At 39.3% G+C, this 12,769-nt stretch overlaps 1 protein-coding gene across 22 annotated transcripts in view; it reads right to left on the bottom strand.

Annotated features, from left to right (window-relative positions):
- LOC144300571 (uncharacterized) overlaps nucleotides 1-12,769 on the bottom strand; it is a 227,658-nt gene that overhangs the window by 102,806 nt on the left and 112,083 nt on the right. For 14 of the 22 annotated variants that reach the window (XR_013367284.1, XM_077876789.1, XM_077876794.1 and 11 more), the window contains one exon: nucleotides 1,621-1,680. The exons of the other annotated variants lie outside the window; for them this stretch is intronic. Coding sequence is in view for 13 of the 14 variants with exons in the window: in XM_077876789.1 (XP_077732915.1) it covers nucleotides 1,621-1,680 (60 nt within the window). In the remaining variant the exon portion in view is untranslated. The remainder of the gene's footprint in view (nucleotides 1-1,620; nucleotides 1,681-12,769) is intronic. 22 annotated transcript variants of the gene reach the window in all.

Raw genomic sequence — 12,769 nt, 5'->3', positions numbered from 1 at the left:
TCCCAACCTCACCACTAAGCTGTGTTGTCTCCTGGCATGACAGACAAACCAAAGCTATCTTTCTTCAGAACATACTGTTAAGCATCTGTGGTATTAGTGTTGGTTATCACAGTCACCTCTAAGGACAAAGCAGAGCATTCAGACTTACAGGCTTATGGGCTTTGTTGAGTTGCTAACCTTTTAAATTTTCAGTCTTAAAATTTTCATTTCACCTTTTCCTTAATTTTTGTGAAAGAAGGGCCCTCTTTTGTCTATATACCATACCACCTGTCCTCCTCTATCGATCTTGAATTGCAAACCTCTGATTTTGGGGTTTATATTATAGATTCCTTACTTTTCAGAGTTATCAGCTCTTTTTTGTTATTCTATCATAGCCCTGACCTGATTCATCACCTTTCATAAACAAATATGAACAAATCTGGAAGTGCTTCCTAGCTCTAGCTCCAGATACTGAATTAATAAAACTCACCCTGTTGAATAACAGCTCTCAAAGGGACCATAGGTTATTTAATGTCTTTGTCTCATAGGGATTCAGTGACAGAAGCTGTGATATAAACAAGGGAAGCACTGTGTCTGGTCCCTCACTGACATCTCTCTCCAACTATTTTCTGATGAGGAAGCTCACACTTGACAATCTCCCCCCCTCCCTCTCCTACTACCTCCCTTTTTATCTTATGTCCTAAACCTTTAGATCCCAAGAGTAACTCTCCTTTTCCTCTGAATTTTTTGACCAGAGAATGCTGAATATCCATAGGAGAGATTCATTTTGTGCTCACTGAACCAAAAAAAAAGCTGGCAAATTATTACCTGAATATAAAATAATCAGGTCAGGCAGTACAATCTTCACTGATATGAGTCTTGTGCCACAGAACTCTAATTTTGTTTTAAAGAATATGAGAACCCACAACTTAAACAGGAGCAGGGAGGAAGGGAGGAGGTGCCCCTCTGATCCCATAAGGAGCACATTTCTAGCACACTTACCCACAGTTCAGAATCTTGCATTAATGTGCCTCACAAATAATCTCACTAAACATCAAGCTGGGAAATGAACACTGGCAGAGTCCTGGTAAATTCTCTTAAACTGGCCCCTGGCGGGAGCAAAACATCTCAAGATACATTTATTATATATCAGGATAGTACTTCTAAGGGTTGTCCATCGTATATGTAAAAAAATCTCCTAATAAACATATCTGACAAATCATGATGATAGCCTCCATATTTCTTTGTTTAATTCTCAGTTTTCTTCTAAGACCTTCTTGAAGTTTGGTTGTAATGGATCATTACGTCCATAATGTGCTCAATGTTGGAGTGAATTTTGAACAGTTTTTAGGCTGCATACTGTTTTCTTCCAGATAATTTACTGGATTAAAATTAGCAGTGTGAAAAGCTGTAGAGAAATCTAAATGCCTGCCAAATCAAAGAAATAATCACATTTTTATGAATATTTAATATCATAGTCATGGCAAATAAGGCAAGTAATTAGTACTTACCATAAATTTGCAAAGTATTATTTTATGTAAATGTTACATTCTACTAGTTTGATATGAATTATTCATTGTATAACCAGACACTGACACAAACCAGTAAACATTTAAATCTATGTGCTATTAGTTTACTTACCTTCAATGATTTTGCGCAGAATATATACATATTTTTGTCCATGAATCCATGTTTTCCCTCCTGCCCCAAAAAGGGACAAAAGACAATGAGAAGAATGTTATTTAAAGCCATCTACTATATATTCAATAGTAAAGAAACTTAAGATGCAAATGTGAAATATGTGGTCCTCTCATGTGTGCAGATGAAGAACCTTCCGGCTCTGTTTCTGCCTCTTTACCTCTCATGTGGATTTTTAATGAAGAGCAGTAATGAGTGATGTTATAAAAACACAAATGTTGAAGAAAAATAATTGTATATTGCAAACTGTATAGTGAAGAATTAACCTTATCCAAGAAAGAGGTCTGGCCTTTGCCCTTTGCTGCTGAAAGGTGATATCTCAGCTCCTGAAATGTCATGCCTAACAAGAATATCTTTGTTTGCCTGGGGACTTTGGCCACCAAGCAGTCTAACAACGTGATTTATGTTAAGCCATGTGGTATCTGCTGCTCGCTGGAGGAAGTGGAGACTAAGGGTGTCAACCTAATGTCTAGAGGGCTGGAGACTAAAGGACAGACATATGGGCGAGATGGGAGTGTCAATAAAAACTCTGGACACCCAGGCCCAGGTGGGCTTTCCTTGTTGGCAGTGCTCCATACACACTGACACACGTGGATGCTGGGAGGACTTAATGCTCTCCAGGTGTCCACAGGGAGAGGACTACTGGAAGCTCAGAATTTGGACCTCTGGAGTCTGCCCTATGCATCTCTTTCCCTAGCTGATCTTAATCTGTTAAAAGCCACAACCCTACGTATAACAGTTTTCAGGGGGTTCTGTGTGTCCTTCTAATGAATTCTCAAACCTGGAATCCCCCAAAATTGCACCTGGCACCAAAACTGAGGGCAGGCCTATGAGAACTGTGCTGTCTCATGTTGGAGGTGGCTAAATTTTACATAAATAGTCAACTCAAGGAGACACAGGATTTTATACCTGAGAAATAAAACAGAGTAGCATCTCCTTGAGAGAGAAAAGATGGGCCCTTAAACCCATCACCAGCCTACATGCAGACATTTCCTTCCCATCATTTTTTTTCCTGAAAGTTCTACTGCCTCTGCCCTTACTTTGAGAGGTCAGTTGAGCTCTGAACTGATTCCATAAATACAATGCCAGAGAGGATCAAGCCAAAGAAGTCCTCCTAAGCAGATCTCCTAAAAAGTCATGGTGTTTTTAGCACCTTCCCCAATCTCCACACAGCTTATTTCCTGCTCTTCTTCATATCTACTCAAATATCACCTTCCCAGTAAGTCCTCCTTAATGTTCTTGAAATTAAACCACCTTCCCCACCCCAGCATTTATAGCTCCATTTTATTTCTCTCCATAGCATATTCTATTTTTTTCCATAGCATGTACCTTTAACACACTATATATGTTACTAATTTTTTTTTTGCTCATTTCCTGTCTCCACTCATGAGACTAATAAGTTCAGTTAAAGCAGGGATTTTTCTCACATTTTTTTCACTGTACCCCCGTGCCTAGAACAATGCCTGAGACATAATAGGTGCTCAATAAATTTTTATTGAACAAAGGAAGCAATAAACCATTCTATATAGTAAATTCTTAAATGAAGCAATATGTCTATGGGAGGTCTGAGGGACTTTCCCTGAATCTGACACACTGTTTTCACCAGAAGTACATTCAACACAACAATAAAATGGCACAGTTTCCCAGAGATCTTTCCTCTTATTCACACTGGTCATAAGATTCATAAGCCTTGAGAAAATTAAAATTTTAGGTGGTTGGTGGCAGAAAAGAAGAAAATCCCACTACCAATCTGGAAAGCCTATCTTAGTCTTATTTAAAATCATTCTCATTTCAGGAAATTTATAATAAGCTAGAGTACTTTCAGAGCACAGGTGCTCAAAATGACCAAAGGGATGCGGTGAGGAGAAGGGATATCAGTACAACCCAAAGAACATCTTAAATCATGAGGTGGGAGGGTAGGGAAAGGCAGTGTAGTTTGGTTAGTTCTGTTTAGAGGCAAAAGCCACAGGGATCAGTGTACCCATATTGGCTCAATATTCACTTTGCCCAGAACTTTCCACATATGTGTCTTTTGTCTTACTCAATCTACTGTTTCACTGTAGTTTCTGAAACTCACACACACAATCAACCAGCAAGATTCTTAACCTGCTTGGTTAAGAATCACTGTGAAAGATACAACCTGACCTAAACACATGCCTTCCCTCAGCCAGGAGGGGAAGGGGCATAGGCTAAGTCAAAGCTATTCCATTTATAGGCCTGTGGAGAAAAAAAGTCATTAACGCACAGGGAATTGGTTCACTTGAGTTTTCCATGTGGTCAGTTTCAGACCTACCCTTTCCCTTTATTTAGGGAATCAATAAAGCATGATTACTACATTGCCCATCCCAGGTCTAAACACTAATTTAAGTAAAGAAATCCTTGACTTTCAATAAAGTAACAATCAGACCAGTCAGGAAGTAGTAAAGACAAATGGCCATCAATACTTTTCATTGAAAGTAATGCCCTAAATGGAAATTTCTTAAACATTGATGAAAGTGGCAAAAAAGTACATAGGAGACCCTTTAGCACTGTTCTTATAAAACTTGCTCCTTTGGCTGGAGGAGGGAGGGAAATGTGGAGGTGATGGTTAGATGAAGTTTCACTTATGCAAGATAAATAAGTTCTGGAGATCTACCACACAGTTCCCATAGGTAACACTATATTGTACACTTAAAATTTGACAACAGAGTAGATCTTAAATTAAGTGTTTTTACCACAAGAAGTAAATAAATAAGTAACAAGGAGGGGCTGCAGGAAACTTTTAGAGGTCATAAATATGTTTATGGCATTAGTGGTGGTGGTTGTTTCTGAGAGGCACACTTATCTGCAAATTCATCAAATTGCATACATTCAATCAAAATTGCTTTTTACATGTGTGTCATACCTCAATAAAGTAGTTAAAAAAAGAAAACCTTGCCCTTTTGTCCTGATACTCCCATGCCCACAGAAACAGACCATGTTCGGTGAGTAAGATTACTTAAGATAAATTCCATGAAATGGCTGAAATTAAGTGAAGTTCAGGAGAATGTGACAACATATAAAATTCCAATGTTCTCTGTTTTATAGGAAGTTTCTTTTCAGAACTCTAATCATTCCTAATTCTTTTTCCAATCTTTCTAAGAAAATACACTATAAAGTTAGATTTCCTGGGTTGAATTCTGTATGAACTTGGGCAAGTTACTAAAACTCCATCAAATGAGAATAATAGCATCTACCTTATATAGGGCTGTTATAAGAGCCTGAGGGCCAAACTCCTCAAAGAGCTTAGCCTAACATCTGAAATAGCGTGCATGTTCCGTAAGTGTTAGTTGTCTAATTATTGCTTTTGATATCACCTCTTTCATTTTGAATACTATTCTACCTCGCTGCTAAAGATTATGCTATTAGAAAAAAGGGTCAACACTGTTTAATAATTCTTCTGTCTACATCTTAAAGCTATTTAAGGATTTCCTCACAATATTGTCTAGTTAGAAAAGAGCAATAGAACTTCTCTACTTTGGGAAGATTTTGTTTCCCCTGTGAGCTCTTCATGCAAATGCACATGTAATTAAAGAGGAAGCAGAAGAGAAACTTTAAACTTTAAGTTGTTCATGAGGATGCATAGATAATCACATATCCATACGAACATAAAACCTAAATTTTCAAACTCAAACTTTGATTTAATGTAACCAGATGTTAAATAAACCATTCTGACTTTAATTTCAGCAGAGGACCCAAGACAATAAATATCACATTTCAAAGTGAGACACAAAGCCACCAGCCAGAGAATGCATGGGACTTGGTCAAAAACTATTATTTAACACTTTGCTCACTACCTATCCTCAGCCTAGGAAGGGTTAGGGGGTGCTGAAAAAGGAGTTTGATTATAAGAGGGCTTTTAGGAGAGCTGCTCTGCTGTATGCTGTAAGTGCCAACCCTTTCCAAGATTAAGAAACTTAACTGGGGACTATAAATCAGTGCATGCCTCTCCCTTCAAGTTTAAGGAAAGGACTTCAGTGGGATCCCTCTGAAAGCCTAACATATATCCTCCAGAGCTGGGAGACACCATGGACTGGTGTCTGACTCTGAGATTTTCAAGGTGAGGAAGATGATGGCCAGCTTTTCTGAAGGTGAAGTAAAGATTGTTGTCACAGCCTGCATATGTTCCCAGGGCTTGTTGGGGCAAAGGATTCCTGAGTATCCCTAGATGTGGCCTCTCATATGAGAAAACCAGCATAATACTAACATAGGACCTACCTAAATAGGTGAAGAGACCCCATCAGGGTATGAACTGCTGAATTCCCAGGGCTGAGGACCATATATGTTACCAACCAGGAGAGACACATTAACGGGTAAGCAATCCCTAGCAATTTTGTGTGTGTGTATATGTGTCTATGCCTGTGTATCCTACAAGAGAAATGTGGTTTTACCAATTTCCCAGATCCAGGGAACACCCATGTCAACAGCGAGAACTTCCTGTCTCTCTCCTCTTCCACACCACCTGTAACTCTGGTCCTGGAGAGATAGAGCACTGTATGGGGCAAGTGGCACCAGCACCAGTACCTCAGCAGCCCCCACAAACCTGTAGAGGGACTGCTTACAGCTGGCCCAAGCTAAAGGAAAATTTTTTTCATTAAATGGAAACAGGTGTTTTACTTATTACTCTAGTTCAACATATTAATTACTAAACTGAAATCAATTACTGATGACAATCAGAGGATCTTTTGCTATCTGGAGGTAACCAGAAAATCTTAAGCCGGCCCTTAGGGTAAGAGAAAAACAGGCAAAGCAGTAGGGGAGATGAACAAAGGTTTTTTCAGAGTACACCTCATGAGCCCACTTGCCCAACACAATGACTAAGTTATTAAGTAGCATCCTGCCAAGCTTACTAAACTGGTTCTACCATATGCTTTCCACCCTTGGTAAGGCAGGAGCAGGAGCACCTGCCCACAGTGACACCAGGACTGGTACCTGTTGAGGGAAACATGAGGACTATGGAGAGTCCCCCAGTTCTACATTTGCTAACCTCACTGCTCCCCCCTCAAGACTTCTAGGCCATCCTGGAAGAAGAGAGAGGAGGCCACAGTGATGTCTTAATGCCCATGTTTCCTACCAAGCCTCCTTTCTAGTCCACACCCAAATGTGTAGCCAAGAGTTAAACAAGGGAAGTGATGACAGTAATGACTACTGCCTGTTTCAAATGGAGTGGCTAACAAGATCTAAGAATGCTCCAAAGCAATGCTATCAAACAATTTTCCATCAAACAATTTTTAAGTACCCCATTACCAATATATTTTACAATAAATGAAAATCTCCCCCCCTCCTCAGAAATTCTCATATAGTTGTGATGGATGAAGGAGCGGTCATTCCGGGTAATATTCAGGGTCCCCCCATTCCTAGCCCAGCCCAGCCCAGCCTTGTTTCTAGCAATGAAAGAGGGGACGTTGTCAAATTTAGAACTGACTTGAAAAAGTGTTATTTCTAAACCTAGAATAAAACTCGAAACATTTGGAATTTGTATTTCATTTGGCTCTGGAAAAGATGAATTTGAAGCTGCTGCAGATTTTGTGATCTTTTTCCCTGGGGAGTCTTAGAGGCTAGGAAAGTAAACTTTAGTGCCTTACTGGTGGAGTATGGAAGCCATGATATTTCAAAATACGTGGACTAAAAAGTCTGCCTTTCTCAGTGCTGACTTAGTTTGTGCTAATCATTTCGTACTCTTCCATGTAAGCTGAGAAATTGTTAGGTGAGTTGGTTTATAGCCCTGGGAACAATTGCCCTCCATAGCCAGTAATTCCTCCTTATGATGCCAGAACAAAAAGTTCCACTTTTGTCTTTGTAGCATTAACAGCAGGAATGGTTCTGATCCTTTTATCTACCTTAAAATGACACACACAGACACACATACACTGATAACACACCAAAAAAGTCCACGCATGGGAGAATGTGTCTGACAAGCACAATGAGCAGAAGAGAGCTGGAAAGTGGAGCCATGTGCTCTGTAGGACTCTTCTTGGCTTGAAGGGTTTGGTCTGTGCTTGCAAGCCACATGCTGTAAATGAGGAAGTCCACTGCGGCGTTGACAGGTAAGATACAGTAAGTGCCTATCAAAAGTCAACTCACAAAACCAAGCTTTTGACAACACACTGTGATGCTCAGTGGGAAACATAAAATTTGCCAGTTGGCCCAGCAACAAGGAGAAGCACATCCAGGAAGCTCAGCTTTCTCTCTACTACAGCAAGGGGACAGCCCCTTTTGATTTCAGGTTGGCATGCAGAAAGGACAAGAAAAAGAGACAATAATTGCTTATGATCAAAAGATTGTGAAGAAGAAAATAAAACAGTGGAAATCACTCAGTTTATCATGCTCCTTCTGGAACCTCATCAATGCACAGTGAATGTAAAAGACAGAATCCAGGACCAGAGAATATTACAGCAGGAAACAGGAGTCTACCCACACAGACAAAAAGATGGGGCTCATGTAAATGTTTGCCTTTCATTTATTTTGAGCAAACATTTCCTTCCACGTAACAGACTCATCCTGATCAGCCACTTCCACCTGGTGTTCTTCAAACCAGATGGAAGTGTAAATTATTTAAATACATGATCTTCCATTAGCTGTTGAGCTTAAGTGCCTCAAAAAAAAAATTTTTAAGTGCTTTCCAGGATTCTAGAAAGCATTTGCACAAGGATAGATAAACATATTTTCAAGACACAACTCCAATGACAGCAATTTTTAGATTTTTAAAGTACAGTCAGCATTAGCATCTATAAGTAATTATGACTTCTGCAAAAGATTGTTTACACTGGAAAAGTAAAATCAGAGCTAATGAGCTAATTAAGTAAGGGTTTCTTCCCCTCCACATGACACTATTTCACAAAATCTAAACATGTTCATCATGACACACTGAGGAGCTATAATGACCCATCTTAAATTGTTTCTCCCATTCACAGTTTGAATTCATTTTTTTGAAAATATGTTTTTAAGTAAAAAATTTGAGAGTAGACTTTAAGTTTAATCAGTTTCTTTATGGGAAATGATATTTACACTCATGATAAGGTTATAACTGGATGGTTACTTATCAACCTGATCTTGTTAAAATACAGATTCAAAATCTGGGATTCTGGAGTGGGTCCTGAGATTCTCCATTTTTCTCCATTTCTAATAAGCTTTCAGATCATATTGATGGAGTGGGTCTGTGAACCATCCTTTATTTTTTTTAAGATTTTATTTATTTATTCATGAGATGCAGAGACACAGGCAGAGGGAAAAGCAGACTCCCTATGGGGAGTCGGAGGTGGGACTCGATCCCAGGACCCCAGGATCATGACCTGAGCCAAAGGCAGAAGCTCAACCACTGAGCCACCCAGGTGCCCCTGGACCATCCTTTATTTTTTTTTTTTTTTTTTTTTTTTATTGGTGTTCAATTTACTAACATACAGAATAACACCCAGTGCCCGTCACCCATTCACTCCCACCCCCCGCCCTCCTCCCCTTCTACCACCCCTAGTTCGTTTCCCAGAGTTAGCAGTCTTTATGTTCTGTCTCCCTTTCTGATATTTCCCACACATTTCTTCTCTCTTCCCTTATTTTCCCTTTCACTATTATTTATATTCCCCAAATGAATGAGAACATATAATGTTTGTCCTTCTCCGACTGACTTACTTCACTCAGCATAATACCCTCCAGTTCCATCCACGTTGAAGCAAATGATGGGTATTTGTCATTTCTAATAGCTGAGTAATATTCCATTGTATACATAAACCACATCTTCTTTATCCATTCATCTTTCGTTGGACACCGAGGCTCCTTCCACAGTTTGGCTATCGTGGCCATTGCTGCTAGAAACATCGGGGTGCAGGTGTCCCAGCGTTTCATTGCATTTGTATCTTTGGGGTAAATCCCCAACAGTGCAATTGCTGGGTCGTAGGGCAGGTATATTTTTAACTGTTTGAGGAACCTCCACACAGTTTTCCACAGTGGCTGCACCAGTTCACATTCCCACCAACAGTGTAAGAGGGTTCCCTTTTCTCCACATCCTCTCCAACATTTGTTGTTTCCTGCCTTGTTAATTTTTCCCATTCTCACTGGTGTGAGGTGGTATCTCATTGTGGTTTTGATTTGTATTTCCCTGATGGCAAGTGATGCAGAGCATTTTCTCATGTGCATGTTGGCCATGTCTATGTCTTCTTCTGTGAGATTTCTGTTCATGTCTTTTGCCCATTTCATGATTGGATTGTTTGTTTCTTTGGTGTTGAGTTTAATAAGTTCTTTATAGATCTTGGAAACTAGCCCTTTATCTGATATGTCATTTGCAAATATCTTCTCCCATTCTGTAGGTTGTCTTTGAGTTTTGTTGACTGTATCCTTTGCTGTGCAAAAGCTTCTTATCTTGATGAAGTCCCAATAGTTCATTTTTGCTTTTGTTTCTTTTGCCTTCGTGGATGTATCTTGCAAGAAGTTACTATGGCCGAGTTCAAAAAGGGTGTTGCCTGTGTTCTTCTCTAGGATTTTGATGGAATCTTGTCTCACATTTAGATCTTTCATCCATTTTGAGTTTATCTTTGTGTATGGTGAAAGAGAGTGGTCTAGTTTCATTCTTCTGCATGTGGATGTCCAATTTTCCCAGCACCATTTATTGAAGAGACTGTCTTTCTTCCAATGGATAGTCTTTCCTCCTTTATCGAATATTAGTTGCCCATAAAGTTCAGGGTCCACTTCTGGATTCTCTATTCTGTTCCACTGATCTATGTGTCTGTTTTTGTGCCAGTACCACACTGTCTTGATGACCACAGCTTTGTAGTACAACCTGAAATCTGGCATTGTGATGCCCCCAGATATGGTTTTCTTTTTTAAAATTCCCCTGGCTATTCGGGGTCTTTTCTGATTCCACACAAATCTTAAAATAATTTGTTCTAACTCTCTGAAGAAAGTCCATGGTATTTTGATAGGGATTGCATTAAACGTGTATATTGCCCTGGGTAACATTGACATTTTCACAATATTAATTCTGCCAATCCATGAGCATGGAATATTTTTCCATCTCTTTGTGTCTTCCTCAATTTCTTTCAGAAGTGTTCTATAGTTTTGAGGGTATAGATCCTTTACATCTTTGGTGAGGTTTATTCCTAGGTATCTTATGCTTTTGGGTGCAATTGTAAATGGGATTGACTCCTTAATTTCGCTTTCTTCAGTCTCATTGTTAGTGTATAGAAATGCCACTGACTTCTGGGCATTGATTTTGTATCCTGCCACGCTACCGAATTGCTGTATGAGTTCTAGCAATCTTGGGGTGGAGACTTTTGGGTTTTCTATGTAGAGTATCATGTCATCGGCGAAGAGGGAGAGTTTGACTTCTTCTTTGCCAATTTGAATGCCTTTAATGTCTTTTTGTTGTCTGATTGCTGAGGCTAGGACTTCCAGTACTATGTTGAATAGCAGTGGTGAGAGTGGACATCCCTGTCTTGTTCCTGATCTTAGGGGAAAGGCTCCCAGTGCTTCCCCATTGAGAATGATATTTGCTGTGGGCTTTTCATAGATGGCTTTTAAGATGTTGAGGAATGTTCCCTCTATCCCTACACTCTGAAGAGTTTTGATCAGGAATGGATGCTGTATTTTGTCAAATGCTTTCTCTGCATCCAATGAGAGGATCATATGGTTCTTGGTTTTTCTCTTGCTGATATGATGAATCACATTGATTGTTTTACGGGTGTTGAACCAGCCTTGTGTCCCAGGGATAAATCCTACTTGGTCATGGTGAATAATTTTCTTAATGTACTGTTGGATCCTATTGGCCAGTATCTTGTTGAGAATTTTTGCATCCATGTTCATCAGGGATATTGGTCTGTAATTCTCCTTTTTGGCGGGGTCTTTGTCTGGCTTTGGAATTAAGGTGATGCTGGCTTCATAGAACGAATTTGGAAGTACTCCATCTCTTTCTATCTTTCCAAACAGCTTTAGGAGAATAGGTATGATTTCTTCTTTAAACGTTTGATAAAATTCTCCTGGGAAGCCATCTGGCCCTGGACTCTTGTGTCTTGGGAGGTTTTTGATGACTGCTTCAATTTCCTCCCTGGTTATTGGCCTGTTCAGGTTTTCTATTTCTTCCTGTTCCAGTTTTGGTAGTTTGTGGCTTTCCAGGAATGCGTCCATTTCTTCTAGATTGCCTAATTTATTGGCGTATAGCTGTTCATAATATGTTTTTAAAATCGTTTGTATTTCCTTGGTGTTGGTAGTGATCTCTCCTTTCTCATTCATGATTTTATTAATTTGAGTCTTCTCTCTCTTCTTTTTAATAAGGCTGGCTAATGGTTTATCTATCTTATTAATTCTTTCAAAGAACCAACTCCTGGTTCTGTTGATCTGTTCCACAGTTCTTCTGGTCTCGATTTCGTTGAGTTCTGCTCGAATCTTTATTAGCTCCCTTCTTCTCTTGGGTGTAGGATCTATTTGCTGTTTTTTCTCTAGCTCCTTTATGTGTAAGGTTAGCTTTTGTATTTGAGTTCTTTCCAGTTTTTGAATGGATGCTTGTATTGCGATGTATTTCCCCCTTAGGACTGCTTTTGCTGCATCCCAAAGATTTTGAACGGTTGTATCTTCATTCTCATTAGTTTCCATGAATCTTTTTAATTCTTCCTTAATTTCCTGGTTGACCCTTTTATCTTTTAGCAGGATGGTCCTTAACCTCCATGTGTTTGAGGTCCTTCCAAACTTCTTGTTGTGATTTAGTTCTAATTTCAAGGCATTATGGTCCGAGAATATGCAGGGGACAATCCCAATCTTTTGGTATCGGTTCAGACCCGATTTGTGACCCAATATGTGGTCTATTCTGGAGAAAGTTCCATGTGCGCTTGAGAAGAATGTGTATTCAGTTGAGTTTGGATGTAAAGTTCTGTAGATATCTGTGAAATCCATCTGGTCCAGTGTATCATTTAAAGCTCTCGTTTCTTTGGAGATGTTTTGCTTAGAAGACCTATCAAGTATAGAAAGAGCTAGATTGAAGTCACCAAGTATAAGTGTATTATTATCTAAGTATTTCTTCACTTTGGTTAATAATTGATTTATATATTTGGCAGCTCCCACATTCGGAGCATATATATTGAGGATTGTTAAG

The sequence above is a fragment of the Canis aureus genome, chromosome 28, assembly GCF_053574225.1.
Source record: "Canis aureus isolate CA01 chromosome 28, VMU_Caureus_v.1.0, whole genome shotgun sequence".
NCBI lineage: Eukaryota > Metazoa > Chordata > Mammalia > Carnivora > Canidae > Canis > Canis aureus.
Note: the sequence above shows the minus strand (reverse complement) of the source record. Positions and strands in the feature narration are given on the sequence as shown.